Source organism: Syngnathus scovelli, chromosome 13 (genome assembly GCF_024217435.2).
Source record: "Syngnathus scovelli strain Florida chromosome 13, RoL_Ssco_1.2, whole genome shotgun sequence".
NCBI lineage: Eukaryota > Metazoa > Chordata > Actinopteri > Syngnathiformes > Syngnathidae > Syngnathus > Syngnathus scovelli.
In genome coordinates this window covers 5,552,113-5,575,452 of record NC_090859.1, presented here as the reverse complement: position 1 = coordinate 5,575,452, position 23,340 = coordinate 5,552,113, and the positions used below count along the sequence as shown (strand labels likewise).

Sequence of the window (23,340 nt, the reverse complement as noted above, 5' to 3'; positions counted from 1 at the left end):
CCAAGTCGCCCCCAGTAATCCATTGAGTATGTTGGGTTCCAGTTCAACTGAAATTGCCAACTGCAATAACACTTGGAAATAACAGCAGGGGGAAAAAAATCCATGATATATTGGGGATATACGGTATTCGTGAAATTCGGGGAGAACGACTCAGCTGTAAGTAATTCTATTTCTAAATAATTAAAGCCACGCTTGGTCAGTCGCTCCTGTGGCATGGAAGCCCTGAGTTTTGTTGGGGTTTTTTTTATAGGGAGAATTCTATTTCTTTGAGCTTGAAGCAGCGAGCATCAAAAAGAAATAATTACATCATACCGTGTAACTGAATTGTCATTATACTAAGTCTAAACATTCCTTATTTTTAGTTTCTCTCTCTCTCTTGTTTATCTTCAAATACTACTAAATTCTAGTTCAGAAGAAATTCAAATATGAGTTCTTCAAGGTTGATACTGCAGTCCTCAATTATTCTCTATTAATTTCAAGTTGTACTTTCAAACCACTGTGCGTTTCTCACACTATACACAATCTTATTCGTGCGATTGGCTTTCCTCAATATTCACAATTCATTAACGGAATTGTGCATTGCATTGTGGATAATTCAATCATTTTTCAAATCAAAATCCTTTCAGATCACAAAAGCGTTATTGAATCCCATTTTCAAATCCTGCACACATTCTGAGACTTTCTGCCCTCAAGATAAAACTAAGTACCAAATTTAATAAAGTTATAAATATGATCCATTGAGTTCAATTGTAATTCTGCATGAGGGTTGATTTCCATTAAAAAATCTCCATCCAACAGGTGGTGAAGGTCTGCATAATGTCACACTTCTCTTGGACTACTTTCACAGCGTCATGGCCGAATTTCTTTTTTGTGTCTTGTCTGAAAGACTAATGAATTTAACCTTACCCACTGAGTACGTGAAAAAACAGAAATGTCCCCTGTGTTTCTACTTTTTATGCTTTCATCAGTATGAACATAGCTTAAATACATCTTCATGGTCAATATCTGGAGGAGAATCTATGATTATCCTGGAATAGCATGTTTACTAATTTCAGAAAAAATATATTTTGGGGAGCTTTCACCAACATTTATTATTTCTGATTGAATTTTGTTGTGCAAGTACGCTTTTGCTGTATGCAAGTACCGTATTTGCCGGTGTATTGGTCGACCTTTTTCGATCCAAAATCGACCGAAAAAAATCGACCTCGACTTATACACCGAGTCATAAAATTTAACTTCGTATTCATCGCTTCAAATGTGATGGTAACCAAGGCCGTTTCTCATGCATCTCATTGTGCGTTGCACTTAGAAAATTTGAACCGGGCGGCGTGCGCGAGTGCGCGGCCCGCTGGAAGTCGAATGAGGCTCAGCGATCTCCTCCGCGGTGCTTATAAACAGCCAATCCGCTCGGCGGGGGCAATTTCCGGCCACTTGGCGCGTGCGCACGGCCTCCCGGATGTGCCGGGCGGCGTGCGCGAGTGCGCGGCCCGCTGGAAGTCGAATGAGGCTCAGCGATCTCCTCCGCGGTGCTTATAAACAGCCGATCCACTCGGCGGGGGCTATTTTCGGCCACTTGGCGCGTGCGCACGGCCTCCCGGATGTGCTGGGCGGCGTGCGCGAGTGCGCGGCCCGCTGGAAGTCGAATGAGGCTCAGCGATCTCCTCCGCGGTGCTTATAAACAGTCGATCCGCTAGGCGGGGGCTATTTTCGGCCACTTGGCGCGTGCGCACGGCCTCCCGGATGTGCCGGGCGGGTGCGCGAGCTCGCCGGCCGCTGGAAGTCGAATGAGGCTCAGCGATCTCCTCCGCGGTGCTTATAGACAGCCGATCGGCTCGGCGGGGGCTATTTTCGGCCACTTGGCGCGTGCGCACGGCCTCCCGGATGTGCCGGGCGGCGTGCGCGAGTGCGCGGCCCGCTGGAAGTCGAATGAGGCTCAGCGATCTCCTCCGCGGTGCTTATAAACAGTCGATCCGCTAGGCGGGGGCTATTTTCGGCCACTTGGCGCGTGCGCACGGCCTCCCGGATGTGCCGGGCGAGTGCGCGAGCTCGCCGGCCGCTGGAAGTCGAATGAGGCTCCGCGATCTCCTCCACGGTGCTTATAAAGTGCCGATCCGCTCGGCTTGGAGCTATTTCTGGCCTCCCGTTGGTGCCGGGCAGCGTGCGCGAGCTCGCCGGCCGCTGGAAGTCGAATGAGGCTCGCGATCTCCTCCGCGGTGCTTATAAACAGCCGCATGCGCACGGCCTCCCGGAATTTGAACACATTTTGTCAATAAATTTCACATATTGAATTTTGAAGTTTAATATAATGCAACAATTGAGCTCGACTTATACAAAGGATATATCATAAAATCGTAAATTTCCTTCGAATTTTAGGGGGTCGACTTATACACCGAGTCGACCTGTACACCGGCAAATACGGTATCTTGCTAAGGTTACGTCAAATTTGACCAAAAGTTTGATTGCAACTAAAATGTTTCCAGTATTTTCAAACGATCTCCTCTGGTTGTAGTAACCTAGATTTTCCTACAATGTTCAATTATTTCCTCATGTAAGCTCTATAAAAGACAGTTCTCATGGTCAGATATCAGTAGACCTAATTTTCTTCAAGCAGAGAAGGTGTCTTCATTTCCAAAGCTTGATAAAGAACAAACAAAACAGTAGCATGCTTATCGATATGGATATCAGATCAACCATTTTCTCCTCACAATTTCTCTGTTTGTGGAAACCACCCTTTGGAACGGGATCTCCCATCCTTCTCAGCAATTGGACCACATTTATTCTGATAGCTTTCAGGGCCACGTTGTGCTCTTGTCATCTTCACATGATCTGGAACAGATGTCTTCAAACAGACAAATCTCTTTCCGTGCAAAAAAAATATTTTATATGCATCATCCTTTTGATGGGACCATGAAGATGGAGTATTATGGTCTGACTGAGTTGAGTCAATAGCAAAAAAAAAATCTTCTCTGCACCGACTTTCTTTTTTACTTCTTTAGGTTGTTCTACGGTCTGACTTTGTTACTTATTTTTGATCTATGAATCTATGGACTGCGTTGACGGGACTCTTCTTCGAATATGGCCCTCTAGTTTTCTTGTTCTGTGCTACACTCAGTTGCACTTTATTTAATTTTTATAGCTCAAAATGATATTAAAATATATACTGAACTCCAACTGCTTTACCTCCTGTTAATTTAAATAGGGATGTATTAGCCTATTTTTGTGTTTGTTATTACATTTTCAGATACCTGGAAGCTATGAATCATCGTTCTGTGTGCGTGCGTACATGCGTGCGTGCCTGCGTGCATGCGTGTTGCAGGTCATTGAAAAAGTAGGAACAGCTAACAAGAAAGATCAGTATTATATAATGTGATTAGTCATTAAAAGTAATTGGATGTACAGCCTTGGCATTATGAACCCTATTTTTGAAGTTTAAAGTACTTGTGGGAATCAACTGGGAATTAGTGTGAAAATTGAATATGATGGAACAAAAATGCAATATGCTTTATCCATCCACATTAGTTTGCGCAGCTTACTTGAAGAGTAGAATATAATTATCTATCAACACAGTTCTCAATATATTTGATACTGTAATTTGGGCTGTGGTATGCCTTTAAAATAATAGTACCATAATATTTCAGTGTATCTAGTGTATGTATAATATACAACAGACTATAGAAGTCATTAACGTTGCACCATTCTTGAATTTGGTTGATGAAGTTAACATTCGTTGAGACCAATCATAAGTACCAACAGTGGACTGTTAACTGCAACCTTGTGGGGTGCTAGCTACATTCTCAGACAATCATCGAGAATCTTTTTTTTACACTGTCTAAGACGGATTGGTACGCCACACGTCAAACAGAAAAGATGTACAGTAGTTAAGGTTTAGAACTGCCTGCAGAAATGTAGCTTCTATGGACACTACCACAATATGTAATAACTTAAGTATAACTTATTACTTAACTTATTAACTTATCAGTATAAGTTATTTGATGTTGAAACACGACAATTCGACAGTGTTCCTGAGATATAGTAATACGTATATATTCATGTTAAACTAATTATGTAACTTTTGAAGTTGCTAGCTACTGCCCAGCACTCGGATACCTTATGTCACATATGTCAGAGTTACGGCCCGCGGGCCAGATCCGGCCCGCGAATTGATTATCTATGGCCCCCTGGATGATATTGAATTACTATTAGAACCGGCCCGTAGGCCACAGCCGCCCGCTGGTGTTTTGCACGCACCAACACTACATTTCCCACAATGCAACGGTAGCCCGCAATGTCCCTGCAGCTCGCACAAGCGGCTTCATTATTCATCAGTAGTCAGAGCAGAGTTCAACTTTTTGATACCCCCCTCCTCAAAAATGGCTAAACGTAAGGTGGACGCTGAGAACAGGGGGTTTCAGGCCAGGTGGGAGGCAGAGTACATGTTTACGGAGGTAAGAGGCAAACCTGTGTGTCTTCTGTGTGGAGAAAATGCGGCTGTAATGAAAGAATTAAATTTAAGAAGGCACTATCAAACGTCTAAGAAACACACAGACCAAGACAAGAATATGGAATATGAACAAAAGCTACAGAAGGTGGAAGAATTAAAACGAGGCCTTAAGTCCAGACAGGCTATGTTCACGTATGCTAAATCACAAAGCGAGGCTGCTGCCAAGGCTAGATTTATTGTGGCAAAAGAGATCGCCAAATCAGCCCGGCCCTTTGCAGAAGGAGAGTTGATCAAAAACGGGTTTTGAGCCTCAGAGCCTAACCCCGAACATTGATGAACTTGTACAAACAATGAGACACCTCTAAGTATCAGGCTCAGCCTCAGACAAGTGAGCATCACAGAACAGTAACGTATTTTCCGTTTTTTAATTCGGTTACATTTTTACATTTGTTTCTACAAGACGTGATTTTTCTTTGAAGAAAGTATTGTTTTGTCTGTGTGCCGTAAATTTTTGAATTTTATTTATTTATATTTATTTTTCAGTTGAATGGACCAAGGGAAAATTGCAGATAAGAGCCATGAGAAAGAATACAACTGATTTGATTATTTTTTTATTTTACGATTTGAAAGCAATGATCGGTAGATCATAGAGCAGCACAATAATACATTTTCAGTTTATAATGCATGCACTTTTACTTATGCATTTATGTTGATATTAAGAAACACATTTTGTTTTTAAAACAATTGAATTTTTTGCTGTTTGGCTGTTGAAAATGTTTTCCCTTGAAGTTACTGACAGAGCCATAACAAAATATTGCCATATTCATTTAATCATTAAATAATGTACACTGTGTTAGGTCTTAGTTCAAAAGGCTATGTGCAATCATTCCGATATATTTTAATAAACATTGAACCAGTCCGGCCCTCGGCTTGTAGCAAATTTGTTTTTTTTGGCCCTCGGTGTGTTTGACTTTGACATCCCTGCCTTATGTGGACTTCAGACTGACTATACAGGTAACAATAACTAGCCAGATATAAGCGGAGAAGAGTGGGATGTGTGTCTGTTGAATGTTTCCTAAAAAAGCTGTTTGCCTCTCTTGATTTGACAATTATTTGTTTCTTAACTGGATAGGTCGGAAGTGTAATTTAATTACACTGTGATGATTATTGTTTAGTTTGAGTACTCATCAGTCTACTCAAGTACTTACTATTCTGATTCTCAAGGGATTAGGTTGGATGTAATTATAACCTCTGGAACCTCAAGCAACGTTTTGTTTTATTTATTGTTGGGGGTTTTTTGCCATCAAAATATTATACATTATACAATGTATACCAAAACATCTCAAGTGAAAGAAGTTACATGATATGATCTGTCTGACCCTGGTTGCCTGAGTGGTGTGTTGCAGTCAAATATATTCTCTTTTTACACAGCTGGAAGTCTTCCAAAGCCTCAGGTGAAGACAGCTTCTCTGGGTCAGCCGGGTAAAGCTCGATCACCACTGCTTCCCGTCTCAGTTCCGACAGCGCCCGACATACCGGAAGAAGGAGGAACAAAACCCACAGAGGATTCAGCTGCCAATGTAAGTGGAGACCAAAGCAATGTTGCAAATGTAGAGGAGTGGCCCTCAACGTGGAGAGGTATTCTGAGTTGATACTGCCAAAAAGATGTGAAGGCTAAGAAGACCACAAGGCTTGAAGAACATGCACTAAGGAGGAAGGTAGAGTGCCCTTGTGAAGAGAGCCATAAAAAGAGGCAGAGACTGAAAGAAAAGAGGAGATGTTCAATTGCCGTGATTGGCGAAGGGCGAGCAAGGCCTTTTCTGCTGACCTAGATGTTATCGAGATAACTGACCTACATTTACAACCGAGATTCATGTATTTGTTGTATCGATTTATTCCCAACAATTAAAGCTCTTTACTTCATAATAATTTTTTGTCAGCAGTGCAATTTAAGTATATAATTATATATATATATATATATATATATATATATATATATATATATATATATATATATATATATATATATATATATATATATATAATTATATGTGTGTGTGTATATATATATATATATATATATATATATATATATATATATATATATATATATATATATATATATACATATAATTATTTTCAGTATAATTGTCATGTTTTTGCTACATTTATTATTTCCACCCATAACAATTTGTAATTTTATTATTTTTTATAATTTTTTTTCTGTACAATTGTCGTTTTTTCTGCATTTATTTTTCCATCCATCACAATTTGTAATTTAATGTTTTTATTATTATATGTATATGTGTGTGTATGTATATAGACATACACATATACATATATGTGTATCCATATACGTATATGAGGGGAAAAATTGAGAGAAGGAAAGGAGGGAGATTCGAGGGTAAAGAGAATGACAAGATGAAATTAAGGGGTGCTGGATGTCAAAGCTTGTTAAATATTCATATCGACTCAATGACAATAGAACAGGACAAGTGGTTGCCCTGACGACAAATAGGAGAGGACCGAAAATGATAGTAAATGAAGACAGGAAAGTCCAGAACCAAGGGATCAAGGACATGGATGAAAGGATGGAGAGAAATAAGACAGGATGAGTGTGTAGCCATGACAACATGAGGAGAGGGCCCCTTCGAGAGGGAAAAATAAGAGTGAGAAAGAGGAGAAAACGGTAAGGCAGATGTAAAGAAAGTAGTGTAAGGGAGAATCAGTCGAAGTGCTAGGTGTCAAAAAAGAAAATGTGTTGAGCGTTCAGGGGGGAGTGCTAAAGGTCAACAAAGGTCACTGCAAACCATCATCCCTGTGTACTCTCTATTTCACGCGTGCACAACTAGTTCTACACAGACTGTGAATTGCACTGGCACTTTCATTATGGAGTTACTCTTTTTTTTAGACGCTACAAACTTTGTATAGTGATTTTGAAAAATATGATTGCTTCCAGAGATAATGAATATTTAGAATTGCTTGGACTCACGAATGTGCACCTCTCTTTGGTCATTTAGATTTTATATTTGGCAGGTGACAAGGTATAGCCTTGGTTGAAGGCTATGCACTCTGACTGCTGTTATTTCTGACGACTTGCATGTAACAATCACTATATTAGCTTCTGCCCCTTAAAATGGAGGATGTCGATCTTATTTGTACAGAGATTAAGTTAGAATATTCATAAACTACCATCCATGAATCCTATCCCTTTTTCATTGTTTTTATGTCACAATGTCAGCTTCAATGTGAACGCAATGTCCCAAGAGAGTATCTTGCGTCAATAAAATATTTATTTTATCCTGAAAGAGAAAAGAACAGTGAAAATGTAACCTTTAGGTTTCTTTTAGTTATTTTGACCTTATATGTAGATTTTGTGTCATTGTACTGCTGGGTAACAGATAGTGCAACCAGGTCAGCTGACAATCAGAGACAATATGAATGGGCATTTTGTCCAATCGATGTGGAGTTATGGGTCAACAACTGGGATCAAAAAGTAACTGGGCTTTTTATAGCTTTTATTTATAGGAGCTATTATTTCCATTGGAAGTGGACAAAGTACAGTTGACAGTGGCACGGGACGACATGACCTTTTATAGTAGCTTTACTCAATTTGAATGATTGTGGAAGGTTAAATGGGCAAAAGCTGTGCATTTAACAAAGAAATACTGCATATGGCCTTTTATGTGAATCTTGTGCATATGGAATGAGAGGAAATAGCAGAGTTACGTAAACATTGTCAAAATTAATGACAAATTCAAAATGGGAAATTAACTTGTCATACCTGTCATTTCTGTTTCTACTTCCCACAAAGTTCCCAATGGATGCTGATAGATTTAATTTTTGTAACTCAGTAATATGTTTAGTTGCCTCTTCCACTAACACTTCCAATTCCATCACTTTAAACTTCATTTTTGCATTTGTAATATCTCTTACAATAAATGTACAAATTAGCAATCTAGGTGTTGACTTTATTTAAACACAGAACCAGTTATTTTTTATTGTGATTTCAATATCAATAAAGATTACTGTGATTATTACTTTTTCCCAAAATCAGCCATTCCTAGCAGTTCCGCAAAGGTCTCAGGACATTATTTAAAGATGAATGCTGTATAATGAAGGACCTTTTCATTGAGCATTTATGTGCTTCTACATAATAATGTATTTTGAAGTACTTTTGCACTTTAAACAAGTCTTTCATCAAATATGTGAAACATTGCTTAGGCAGTAGCAGAGAAGATAATTAGCCATTCATTTCTTTCCTAGAAGGACAGGTTTGCCTCGCAACAACACTCTTCTAATGCTGTGTTCGTAAGAGATACTTTACACACACACACACACAGATGGAGTCTTTTAAACAATCCCACTCAGATTTGACAATTTCTATAGCTTAATCTGACATGTAATTAGCAAACCGTCATAGAACGTTGAGAGGTGTAAAGTGTAGTTTGCTGTTTCTTCCAGTAGATTTGCAGACATGGACATGATTATTTTTGTGTGGATGATTAAATACATGAACTGATATTTCAGATTTTTTTTTTTTTTTTTAAATGCTTTCAAAGCTGTAGCGGTTCATTTCCACCCTTGTTGTGATTGAACATCCATCACTGTCAGCAAGAAGTCAGCTTTAATTTATTTATAAGAGCAGCTTCGAGTACAACACCACTCTATTAAGTAACGATAACAAAACTTTGACAAGAATAGATGCAGAATGAATCACCATTGAGTTGGTGAAGTATACAGCAGCACTGTATACATTTACAAGGCGAGTTTTGTTTTGGAGGATGAAGAGTCTATGACAAGTAAAAATGTCATCCAATGTGTGTTTATTTGGGCAAGAAAGTTGATGTTCATTCTCTGCTGAATTTAATTTAACAGACAGCAGTTTTGTTGTTTCTTGAGTGTTTTCTACTGTTTTATCATACTGTCACAGTAAGAGTGATGTGTGTTGCTCTGCTGAAGCATGCAAGCAATCCAGCGTTTACGGTGAGGACTATTTGTCACTCTTTTGACACAATGTTTTTAATAAGTTATTTACTGTTGACCACAATGACGTGAGATTTTACTTAAGGTAAGCCATTTGGAAAAAGAAGAAAAAGAAACTCCACAAGACTTCTTTAGTTAGAAAAAAACGGCAGCAATCCGTCCGCTTAATGTTTTTAAAAAAAAAAACGGTGGGCTTTTTTATAATGTGGTGTAAGCTTTATATAAATATTCTGCATCTACTGTATAGAACAATTTCTATTTATTTTTCAGAAATGTTATTTGCTACATGTTATTATTACTAAACATTTTTAAAACTACTTGAAGAATGATTTGCAATATCATATTGTAGCAAGCCTTCAGTTGTGTTACGTGGATTGGTGCTACATTTTTTAAATTTCCAAATGTTTGCAAGGTAATGAAGATATCCAAATGAACATGGATAAGTAAGTATGTTAACAGGAAGTTTGGGCTGGTGACTGTGAGTGAATAAGCGAGTAATTTCTCACAATCGAGCACAGCAAGTTGCAAACCAAAAATGATATTGACTTTCAATAAATCAAAGTGGACTCAAATATTATCAACTAATTGCATGAGGCACTGGCAGAGGCCCCTACCCCAAGAACTGTCCCCTTCCCATGAGTCATGCTATGAGCCAATAAACTACCCATCTCTCACCCTATTACTGTGATCACCAGTCTGGTAATCATTGTACATCCACCATGTTTGTGTTGTCCTCAGTGTAGCGTGCTGCATTATATTTGGAAGGACATTTGAAGCTGACGGGGCCAAGGCGGAAAGGCTACAGGGAAATGTGGAACTGAAGTCTGTCCTCTAAAAGCATGTTCTGTGTGTGGTGTGAGAAATACCGTAATTTCCGGACTATAAGTCGCGGTTTTTTTCATAGTTTGGATGGGGGGGCGACTTATACTCAAGAGCGACTTATATATGTTTTTTTTTCACAAATTTTTACTTGATCATTAAGACATCACTTACAAGTATAGTTGACCACTTCCCATGTTATTTTTAGTGTAGTTGATCACTTCACATGCTTTTATTTCTTTATCTTGAACATATTCAAAACATAAAAAATAGAGAAAACATCAAATAAAGCAATTAACACTTTAAAGCACCATATCCAAGTCCACTGTCTGCTGTATGTACACTTGCTCCATTTTTGCTCCTCTTATATTTATTATTATTATTTATTATTATTTGTTTATTTATCATTTATTCAATACTCTTATTTATTCATTGTTAGTGCCTTCTTGGTTTTTTTTGTGTTGCTTGTATGCATATGTGTACTATCTCACCGAGGGATAGAGGAAATGTAATTTCAATCTCTTTGTGTGTCTTAGTATATAAAAAAAATATATCGACGATAAAGCAGACTTTGACTTTGATAAAACAACCAAAAAAAATTATATTTTCAGACGAAACTGGATGAGGGCGCTCTAAATTTTACCGTTGGCCGTGACTCATCAACTGGGTGGGCTTAAGAAAAATGGCACCAAAAAGAAACTCATATTTTGCAGGTTACAAACTTCAAGTTGTAAAATATGCAGCTGAAAACAGTAATCGAGCAGCAGAAAGAAAGTTTGGAGAACCGTGATGTACCAATGGATTACTATTTCAAGTGACGTCAGTAGCGCGGCGCGCCGGTTGTTTACATACAAACGTGCCCACACAAGGACGACCGGCATCATTAGCGGTGATCATTTCTAAGTGACACGGAGGACAAAGAGTTTGAAGGAATTAAGGATTTGGAGTGACATAGAAGGTTTGAAAAACTATTATGGCTTTTACGCACGCCCGGTCTCTACTGAGTCGGGGGCCGACGATCGGCCGAGTGGTTGTCCGCGAACGGTGCGCGGGGCTCGGACATGGCCATTACGCACGCCCGGTCTGTCTGGAAGTCCACGCCGCCACACGCTTGGAAGTTTGTTTTGTTTAATAAAGAGCCGTTTACCAAACCTACGTCTATCCTTGTACTTTGTTAATGCTACAATATAGTTATATAGTAGATCTGTGGAATAAAGACGAGGGTGACGTCAGGGCGCACGCGCGGCGATGTTGACAAAGGACGAGGAATTTGATCGATGGATTTAATGGAATTAAAGTGCACGGATGGTTTGATAATATTATTGGCTTGTATTATAGTTATTTAAAATATAGTTTATCTATCGTTATATGAGCCTGTGGAATATTTTGAAGCGCAAGCGCCCTCAGCCGTGCGCACCCATTGTTGACAAAGATCGATCGATGGATTTAATGAATTGGAGTGACACCGATGGTTTTATAAACATGTTATTCATGTAATAGTTGTCCTTAATCACTCTATATGTTACGTCAGGCCCGTTCTCAGCTCTTTGTTTGTGTTTGTCAAGTTAGCATACCTATCGTTTAGCCTGTTGTTGCTATTTAATGAATTGGAGTGACACCGATGGTTTTATAAACATGTTATTCATGTAATAGTTGTCCTTAATCACTCTATATGTTACGTCAGGCCCGTTCTCAGCTCTTTCTTTGAGTTTGTCACGTTAGCATACCTATCGTTTAGCCTGTTGTTGCTATTTAATGAATTGGAGTGACACTGATGGTTTTATAAACATGTTATTCATGTAATAGTTGTCCTTAATCACTCTATATGTTACGTCAGGCCCGTTCTCAGCTCTTTGTTTGTGTTTGTCACGTTAGCATACCTATCGTTTAGCCTGTTGTTGCTATCGTTTAGCCTGTTGTTGCTCGTTCATGACTGTTTTTGGTGTGGGATTTTGTCGAATAAATTGCCCCCAAAATGCGACTTATACTCCGGAGCGACTTATATATGTTTTTTTTCACTTTTTGGGGCATTTTATGGCTGGTGCGACTTATACTCCGGAGCGACTTATAGTCCGGAAAATACGGTAGATGGGGCAGCCCAGAGGGTTAAAAAAAAAGATACAGAACATAACAGACGCTGAAGACAAAGGTTTTTAGGAGGGGGTGGGGGTATTTGGATGTAACGTTGGAATACATAGGAAATATGAAATTTTAACAATATCTGTGTACATATAGACAAAGAGGTACTGATAACTTTTTGTTATACTGCATATTATTTATTTTTCTGTTATGATTTTTGTTTTCAGGTGTACGAGCAGGACGACCTTTCGGAGCAGATGGCTAGTTTAGAAGGGCTGATGAAGCAGCTAAATGCCATTACCGGCTCAGCCTTCTAAACCCTCCCTTTTAAACCCTCGGCCCCCAGAGCAGGAACACTTCTTCAAGCTTTGATGTCACCAGCAGTGTGTTCACAAACAGCTGCAGCATCTGAGTTTGAAGATGCCACTGGGGACTTACACTTCGGTTTGTACTGGGTTAAACCACATCAGACATCATCAACTCCGGGAACAAGACAGTGGTGGAGGGGCTTCCTCAGTGGGTTCAAGCTGCTTTGGATCTTCCAAGCTGAAACTACAAAACTAGGAAACCCCGATGCCTACCACCTTGACTTAATGAAACAAAGAGAAGGATTATACAATTCTAAGATCTTTACTTCTTCTCTTCTTTGTGGTATTTATTAGCTCCTCACTATTCTCCTCCGCTGAGTTCTCTGCAATTCAGTTACTGTGACTGTACCTCAATTATTTTTCATGATTGCCATTGGGAGCATTTTCCTTTTTTTTTTTCTCCTAACAGCAATGTGAATATGGTTTGCCACACAGAACATTCAGTGTGAAATAGACATTGTCTTTCAAGTTTCATCAAAACTTTCTGCTTTTTTGGGCTTTTACCCTACCTGTTGGAAGTCCTCCGACATTATTGGGATGTTTTCCATCAGTCTTGCTTTCATCCGAACAAACTCCTTCCAAATACAAATCACTTTTCCTTTTTTTAAATATTGGAACTCTGGCTGGACTCTTATGCGTCGGGGAGATATTGCCAAACCATCTGTAGACTTCACATCTATCACTGCTCTTAACCAAGCTTTTAGTCCCGCAAGACCTGACAAACTCTGTAAACGGGATTGACAGGATAGGTGTTGTTGCCAAAAAAGGGAACCTCCAGGCAGCCTTCCTTTAAAATTCAAGGCTGGCATTCTCACTGACAGTTTTATACTGACCATTGCTGAAACACAGTAAGACCATCAAGATGAATGAAGTTGTACAATACTTGGTGTTCATCTCAATTTCGACAAACGCAAGTCTGTCAGTTGAATGTTCTTCTGTAGTGATTGGGCCTAAAGTTGATTGCAAACAGTAGCGATAAGAGTGAATATGATAACTGTTTTTATTTTTTTACTTTTTTAGAACATATTCAGTGGGAGTCTTCTTAATAAGTTACTCTTTATTTTGAATGCCATTAACAGTGTACCACATTCAGTCTTGAGTCCCCACATGGTCACAACTTCACTTTCAGTACACCTCAAAAGGGCCAGGTTTTTATACAAAATAAAAAAAAATGAAATTTAAATACCAATACGAAATAATTGATATTTCACTAAGTGTATTTTTCATAGTTTCCATTGCGTTTGACACATTACGAGCTTCTTAGTCATGACTCAGCAGGAAACTGAATAAGGAAAATTGTTGATACCCTTTTGTTAATGCAAGCGTTTGTGGATGACACTTGCTCATCCAATCGACACTATTTTGGTTTTAGTATGACCTTTAGGAGAGTAGAACACATCCAGCCTTTAGTACCTTTGAACTGCTTTGTATTGACAGCAAAAATGAAATGTGTCCAATTAAATGGGTCATTAGTAGAGGCTTTGTTTACTGCTGCGACTGAGGAGATTCATTTGTGAAGTTCTACAAGAAAAAACACAGAAGCGAGATTTTTGCAACAATCTTTAAAATTCTGCCATTTTTCAAAACATGAAATAATCTTTTGATTAGCATGCTGGTTTGGAGCTCGAGTGTGTGATTAAGCAACTTGAGAAGGAGAATATTTTTTGTGGGTTTGCAGAAAGAAGCGGGGAAAAAAAGCTCTTTCAACTTAAAATGACGTCATTCATTAATCAGGTGAGGTGAAGACAACAAGCCATCAGTATGCTTCATATTTGACTGTGTCACCCTATTCTCCATATTGTAATTTACAGACCTTTATCTCAGTGTGATGAAAAAGGAGAATCCTGCGGGAGGCTGAGCGCGCTCAGGCAGAGGAGCCGCATTGATATTCAGGGGTGGCTTGCATGTGTGAGCAGGGCACAGAGGAACGAGGCAGCGAATTCATTATAAAGACGTTGCAAACATTATGATTCAAGCTCACGCTCACTGGGCCGTTACAGCGGCAGGGAAAAGTCCCTGGAACAGAGGCGATAGAAAGGTAACATCTCTGCTGAATGGATGCAGGGATGAAAGGTTACAGAGGGCAGGCATGCAGGCAGTGTGGGGATCAAACTCATCAACCTGCTCTGGGAGATGAATCCACCGTGAGCTAAGAGCTTACATTCTCCTCTGAGTCATACTCCTCCTCCTCTTCAGTTTGACAACAGTGCAGGAAACTAATAATTAAAAACAAAAATGCAGTATTGAGAAAAAGTGGGCAATTGTCTAGTAGATTTATTGACGTTGTTATTTGGGTCTATTTTTCTTTTTAAGTTCTTAAATTCCAGTCAGGGAACATTTGGTGTAAAGATCAACGTGTCGAGTGTTCACATTTCCCGATATGAGTGCACAATATGTGTTAACATTAAAGATAAATGTCCATAAATGTTTAACATTACATGCCAGTAAATAGCAATTTACAAAAAATTGCAACACAGTACATCTGCAAATTGATACTATAATCCCGTAAATGAAAAAGGCTTCTCGATGCTTGTAAATCCAGGACAAGTTGAAAGTATTCACCCAATAATTAAAGTTTACCAGAAGCAAACAAATCCCCGTTACATGGAATGTGTCAGTTAGCTCTTTCTGTTGTGTTTTTACAAGATACTCCGACTCTTAAGTGTTCAGGATCTGATAGTGTTGTTGCTTGCTTTCACCTGATTGACTGCAAAAACAGTGGGATTTTTTTTTTTATAATTATTGTTAAAGAGCAATGGCTCAGTGTACCCCAGCGAAAGTTGCCTTTTTACTAAAATAATATCTTTTTTAATATATCTTTATTATTTCAAGCCCAGAATTTTAACGCATATTACATGTACTATTGTGTGTCAGCTCAACTAAAATGAATTTTGAACCTCGTGCCAAAAGTTTTACATTCATGTTATTGATTGCTGATTTAGATCAGAATAAAGACAATAAACATGAGATTCCATAACCCATAACCTGCAGAATGCATAGTTTACCTGATCCTGCAGCATTTCAATAAATGTTATCTTTAATGAGTTAAAAAAAAACAAAAAAAAACATTGCTTTGGTAAGATAGGTTTCGGGATTTGGTTGAAATCTTTTTGCTTGGGAGTTCATCGCTTACTTTTGAAATGCAGCACAAAAGGAACATCCATCCATCCTTCCATTTTCTGTACCGCTTAGTCCCGGGCGTGCTGGAACCTATCCCAGCCGTCATCGGGCAGTAGGCGGGGGACACACTGAGCCGGTTGCCAGCCAATCGCAGGGCACACAGAGACAAATAACCATTCGCACTCGCACTCACACCTAGGGAGTGCCCAATCGGCCTACCAAGCATGTTTTTGGCATATGGGAGGAAACCGGAGTGCCCGGCGAAAACCCACGCGGGCCCGGGGAGAACATGCAAACTCCACACAGGGAGGGCCGGAGGTGGAATCGAACCCGCACGCTCCTAACTGTAAGGCAGATGTGCTAACCAGTGGACCACCGAGCCGCCCAAAAGGAACATACTGTAGGCTATATTTTGACAACAATAGAACCTGCACACAGAATGTAAATTCTCTGTGAGAAGGTTTTCATTGAAGTGAACGTGAAGAGTCCAAAGGGAAGAGAAGCCAAACTAAAAGCTGACAGGACAGTTAAGGATTGGGAAAACACTGCTCCTTTTAAAATGTTGGATTAAAAACAACCTAATTTAGGTTAAAAATTGGACCGACCCAGAAAGTTGCATCGGTTTGATCCACCCTGGGTTGCTTTTCACAAAACAACACATTTTTTTGTGCAAAACAACCCAATAAATTGAGCCAACCTCCTTAATCGGTTTAATTTTTGCCTAGTAGTTTTAAGAAAGCAGTAAATTTTAACCAATGGGGGGGGGGGGGGGGGGGGGGGGAAGCTAGTTGTAGTGCCGGCAGACATAAAATGGAACAAAACTAATATTAATAAATGGCCCAGAATAATTCCTAATGACAATGTCATAAGATTCTGTAGTTATTTTGGGAAAATATTTTTTTCTGTGTTGATGACATTGAACTCCTTGTCTGTTTCATAAATAGGAAGGCTTCCCTTTATCAGTCATAAATTAAGATTGACTCTTCTTTTTTTTTTGGTCACTTATTTGTGTATTTGACTGTAGAGAAATATGTTGCTGCAGCAGAAATACAGTACAGGCCGCTGCTGGTTATTTTTTTATTTTTACTGTGTATAGCGCCACTAGAGTAGCAGTAACTTTTTTATAATCAAATTTAATATATTATTATTGTTATTTGTATCCTTTACTTTATTATGAGCGATCATTAAAATGTTTATTTATAACCATGTGCTATTTCTGCCGATGTACATTTTGTTTAGTAAAAAGAAAAAAAATATGCACTTTGGAGTTTTATTTATTTCTGTTTGTTTATTGCTTTAAAAGGTATCTAATGTTACAAACAGTATTAATTTACAAAATAGTTTGCTTCCCTTATGAGGACACACAGTCACCACTATTTTTTGTTTATTTCAATCTAAACTTTGTAGATTGAGGTTCACATCTATGCAGTCATCCCTTATAACAATAAACTATGTATTGATAATGACATACCCTGACCAGTGTGACTCCTGAAGTGATGTTTTGTTACTTATATATCGAATACCTCATCTAATATTTTATACCAGGGGGGGGAAAAAACAGCTGTTTTAATAGGCAGCAGTCACCTGTATTTTTTTGTATTACTTTATTGTCTCTATTTTGTATGCTTGTACCTTTTCCCCCAATGTTATGTCACCTGGTCTTGTAATCCCATAAAAATGCATTAGTTTCATTGCATCCAAAAGCCAACTTTTCTTTTTATTTTATCTCGACGCACCCCAGGAAGGCAGTAAAGTATTGAATCTGACAGTAAAGAGCTCAAATTTGTCCTGTGGTGACTGTGTGAAACTTAGAAACGCCACCTAGACCTGCTTGGGTGAACATTCAGGAATGCTCAGCTTACAAAGAAAAACGTTTCCCCCTCCCCCCCCCCCCCTTTTGGACACTTTACCCTTAAATAGAAGAGATTGGTTATTCCAAAGGGGTGAAGTTACAAAAAAAAAACAATTAACAGAGTCAAGTTGGCCAGAGGTGGACTATGAACGTGGTCTGATTTTGGTGTGCGTGCCCCAAAAGAGATGGAATCAGTGCAGTGATGGGCAAGAAGAAAGTAATTGTGTCTGAATAGAAACAGTGGGAGAAAAAAAGAATTGGACTCCACTATGGTGAAAAGGCCAAATTAAAACCGTGCTTATCTCTCCTCACACACACACAATGACTTCATTTCATCCAGAACATCGGTGTTCAACAGGGGAGCTGGCAGATGGGGCAGCATCGAGTAAATAGTTTCACTTCATCCTTTTAAAAGTTCAATCATAGAGTCATTTTAACCAAATTAGCCATGTAGCTGCAATATTTTAGTGTTTTTCTTGTTGTGAATGAACAAGAGCTGAGATTGTGATGTGTTTGAGATAAAATAGAAGGATGTTTCTATCCACAATGTTGTATACAACTGCAGGTTTTGTAATGCACTCTAGAACAGATCCATGAACCTTTTTATAGAAAAGTTATTTCAATTGTGCATTCTTGGTTTAATAAATAAAATTTTGATACAAAACGAATTCTGATTTTTCATCCCAATGAAGTGACTCCCAATGTAATGGCAGTATGGGTGAATACACGAGCTCACTCACACATCTGATAGTACGGCCAAGAAAGCTGACTGCTTTCAAATTTGACCTAACATTTGGCGCCTTGACTGCAGTGTGAAAGAATTCATTCTCCACTCTGAGAAATGTGTTTTCTTTCACCGTAAAATAAAATGCCCAGGTGTTTTAGAGAGATGCAACCCAAAAATGAAGGACGCCATCATATATGGGGGGTTCTCTAAAAGTGTGACACAAAACAAAACACTGACTCACTTCGAGAGTTATTTTTTTCTACCCTTTACAACCAATCGCCAGATTTCACTGCTGTTGTTTGTGTGAATATCTTGAGTGGTGAAAAATAGCCATCGCGGCCAATTTCTGTTTGAGAACAGACAAAAATTTAAAAAGTGTACTGAAGACAGCAAGTGTTTTTTCGTGCAAAAGCTAGTTTATGAAAATGTCTTACCTTTTACATTACACTGTCAGTAATATAATATTGTTAAAAGTTCTTAAACTTCACTAACTACAACCTTCCAATCCTCCTCTGACCTAGAAACAACACAAATATTATTCATCATGTGTCATCTGCAAAGAAAATAAACATCACATTTATTACTGTATAATCCCTTAAAGGCTTGGTTTAAGGGACAAGGAGGTTCTGTCTCATAAAGGAATGCAGGAATTGTGGGAGATGAAGATGAACCGTACCGAAGTTGCATCAGCTTTAGCTACCTCCATCTGGTGTCTCCAAAGATTCTTCATACACTTTGGACACGTGTTCCCAATGGAGAGCAGCTTGGGGGTGGAGACTGACCCAGTCATGGTAAAGTCAGTGGTCCGTATGCCATAGTTGCTATGCTACAGGGGGTACCATGGGGGGTTAATTATTCTTCATGAGTGAAAATAGGTGAGGAGAATCCAGTAGGGGGAAAATGTAAGCTCATAATTTGTTTCTACCTCCTTGTATTTTTAAAATTTGACAGTACAGTATGTCTAAGTATTAAATGAACACTGGTCCATCCAAATTATTTTTATACATGGGCGGTGTGGCTCAGTGGTATTGTGCTCACCCCTCTCCACTCTTAGGTTGTGGGATCGATCCGCAACCCTGGTGACCGTGTCGAAGTGTCCTTGAGCAAGACACTGAAACCCAATTTGCTCCCAGTGTGGACCTGGCAGCGCCTTGCATGGCAGCAGCCTCCCATTGGTGTATGTGTGAATGGGTGAATGGGTGAATGTGAAGCATTGTAAAGCGCTTTGGGCACCATGTGATGTAGATAAAAAAAAAAGTGCTGAATAAACGCAGTCCATTTACCATACATGCATGAACCACATATACAATATAACATTTTTATGTACATAATCTGTGAAAACACATCACACATGAGAGGGAGACAGAGAGAGAAATGAAATGTAGTGGTGATCATTTCAATATTAAAAATTTTTTCAGTCGCTAACAAGTATTTGTCCAAACAGTCGTCACATTTTCAAAACTCTAAACACAGTTAGCACAGCATTGGTAGTTTGTGGCCATACCATTCACACATTTCATGTCATTTCCACACAATATGCATTATTTAACAGACAGCACATTTCCTTAACAGACAAGCTATACCCCCAACAAAATGATGGATTGTTTTTGTATTATTTACGAATGTTAACACACAACATCCCACAATAGTTAAAACAATATTCCAAATCTCAGACACAGTATAAAAAACATCTGCTTCTGCAATTATATCAGTTCAAAGCAATGATGGGCAAATGAAGCTTCAAGTTGATTCATGAACCCGTTGTTGTGTTTACTTTGACCTATAGATGGCACTCTCTGTTGACCGAAGAGCTGAAAGCCCACCACCGACTTGGCATTTCTTAAAACCCTCACTTTAAACCAACATTGCTATCTAGAGGAGCCAAAGAATACAACAACTGGTTCATGAAGCTTCATTTTCCCATCACTAGTTCAAAGGCTATATGTATATCTCAGCTGATAATAACAAAACAATTGAATAATTGACACACAGCTGATAAATTACTAATTCCAGTGTGGCTTAGACTCAGTGGCAGGGGTGACTTTGAGGAGTGTTATTTTGGAAACAGAAACAGAAAAAGACATCTGGGCTTATCTTGGCTTTTTGCTGGGTTTTTTTATTCAGAATGCACGAATATTTTGTTAACTGTAAGCAATACTGTAAAATTGTTTCTGTTCTATCCTTCCATCCATCCATTTTCTGAACCGCTTAGTCCCCACGGGGGTCGCGGGCGTGCTGGAGCCTATCCCAGCCGTCATCGGGCAGTAGGCGGGGGACACCCTGAACTGGTTGCCAGCCAATCGCAGGGCACACAGAGACAGACAACCAATCTCACTCACACTCACACCTAGGGACAATTTTGGAGTCTTCAATCGGCCGGGGAGAACATGCAAACTCCACACAGGGAGGGCCGGAGGTGTAATCGAACCCGCACCCTCCTAACTGTGAGGCGGACGTGCTACCCAGTGCGCCACCGAGCCGCCCTGTTTCTGTTCTATTGTAAACATTTAGTATTTAGCATTTCTACTGTACCTTCTGTAGTAAACAGTAGAGAAAAAAAAAAGATTTGCTTTTGACTGGAATGCTTTTGAATGTGAACATTAGATGTGGATATATAGTTCCCAACCAAGAAATTTAATGTAAAAATGGTGGATTGCATGTTTTGCATGCAAATACCTGTATGAAATTGGAACATAAAAGTCTATGCAGTTTTCGTAATGTCATCAATAGCCAGTATTTTGAAACCTGACAACATGTACCTTGTGAAATGGAAACAAGTGTTATTCTTTGAAAGAATAATTTCATTTTGAGTCAGATTTCTTGTGTTTTGGAAAAGGAAATGTGTGCAGAGAAATTCTGTGTTGTATTTTCGAATATAGCTTTAGTATATATTTAACAAGATATGTTTTGGAGAAGAATATTATCCATTTGGCCAATTGTGTTTTGTAGCTTACACCTACAAAACATGTGTTAAGTGTTAGGGTTAAAAAATATCCAAAGTATGGGTAAGCTCTTGTTAGCGATTGAAAAAAACCTAGTATGATTGCTTTTTTCTTTGCCTATCCAGTTTCATTTCTCTTGTTCAGTATGCTCTTCTCTCCACAGAAAAAAACATTATTAATACCCACAGGTTCTATTTGCGCCACCCACTCACTTTTCTATTTTCACCGCCTAATGTTAAGCCTCTTTGTGTTTCCCTAAAGTGCATATAGCCATATTATTTATATCCTGACTACCATCAGGAATGTCATTTTTCTGAACAGCCATTGTTTGGTGTTATGCTACAGTGGGATCATATTTTCTGTCACATCTTAACCGTCATGTCCACAAGTTTTGTAAAATAGAATGCAATTCAGATTTTAATCTTGTTAATTTCCAGGGATGACAGTTGCAAGGTCACAAGGTCACAATGTGGCATGCATGCAGTTTTCAGAATCCATTTTCACGGATGGTTAATGCCAAACACCATGGTAATGGATTGTATGTGGTCCTTCAGATTCTATTTGACTGATGTGTGAAAGTCATTTTACTGTCTGAAGCAACAGGAAGAAAGGGAGAGGACCTATTGCTGCAAACTCAAATGACACGTCACCATGGAGACTACTCTGAACAAACCTGAAAAATCATTCAAAGAACTAAACTGCACTTTAAAGTTTAAAACATCAATATGTTTGACTTGACTCAAGCAGTGTGAAGTTGACTTTGAGTGGACAAAGTAAGGAGAGGGTGCAGAAAACCTGCACTGACATCACTGTTCAAATTTGGTACTGACTGATGGTCTCATTTTCGGATAACTTTCCTTTTCTTTGTTTTGGGTTTTTGCAATTTCAGATTTTTACTGTAAATGTCTGTTTTAGTTTTTAATTGCATGCTCATATCAGTCTTACCAACTCATTCTACTGGTTGCGAAGGCCTTTGCATTGGGAAATTGGAAAACATTTGTTAAAGCATTTTGCCCGTTTTTGTTTAACCAGATTGAATTTTAGGTGAGTAAGTTTTGACTTTTTGGAAAACTCGGGGAACATGATTATTTCATATGACTTGTTTCAATTTTAGATGGATGGGATTGTGAGAGCGGTGAAAATATATATTTTTTTTATTGTAAATGTATATAAACGATGATTTAGTTAAGATTTCAACAATGACAGTGCTACTCTGAAATCTTCACAATTTTTAAGTAGACAGTGTTGACATGCATGAGTTCTTCCCAACCAAAACAACTCAGATATAGTAATTTGTGTATACAATACGTATCTAGGAAAATCAAAACTAATGACCACATGCCATAATCTCGCATCCTGAGGACTCAGACTTAAATATATCCAATTGTGTAATTGATTTCCCAATTTCGCGGAGTGATTCAAGAATGTCTTGTTTGTTCTTGTCAGGCTGCCAAGGCAGACAAAAGAAAATCCCTGCTTTGAGTCTCACTAATTCATTTGAGAGTTCCATTTGATTATTTTTGCTTAAAGGAAAGAAAACAAACAGTACACAGTGGTAGGCAGGACTGGGCACATTTCCCAAATTATGACAGCCCATGGGAGAAAGAACTATCAACTTGTTCTCTATGAGATTCAAGCAGAAGCACAGGAGGAAAGCAAGTGGGCCAATACTATATGTACAAACATGGTGTCCAAAGCAGATGGTGGGAGGACTCTATGAGCACCATGACTAGTTCTCTGCCAGGCGCATTTTCCAAGATCCAGCTTGTTTTTTGAGTCTATCACTTTCATAAAAGATTGGAAGAAGATCTAACATGAGCCCTTCCAAATCATCCTTAATCAGAGTGGAGTAGAAAATGGGACAAATGGAAGAATGCTAAACAAACAATAAGGTTTGAGGTTGTGAGCAGGTGAGAGGTTCTGGTTGCCTGTCTAGCTAGCTAAGAAATGATCCAAAGGCCATCTGTAGAGATTTGCATAAAGAAATGCATTTTGGAGTGAATGAT

The 23,340-nt window shown here is 38.8% G+C and overlaps 1 protein-coding gene across 5 annotated transcripts in view; it reads left to right on the top strand.

The window, feature by feature from the left end:
* dcc (DCC netrin 1 receptor) overlaps positions 1–14,168 on the top strand; it is a 260,988-nt gene extending 246,820 nt beyond the window's left edge. For all 5 annotated transcript variants that reach the window (XM_068652676.1, XM_049737164.2, XM_049737161.2 and 2 more), the window contains 2 exons: positions 5,873–6,021; positions 12,553–14,168. In XM_068652676.1, the coding sequence (XP_068508777.1) occupies positions 5,873–6,021; positions 12,553–12,642 (239 nt within the window). In that variant the 3' untranslated portion in view covers positions 12,643–14,168. The remainder of the gene's footprint in view (positions 1–5,872; positions 6,022–12,552) is intronic.
* Positions 14,169–23,340: the final 9,172 nt, after the last annotated feature.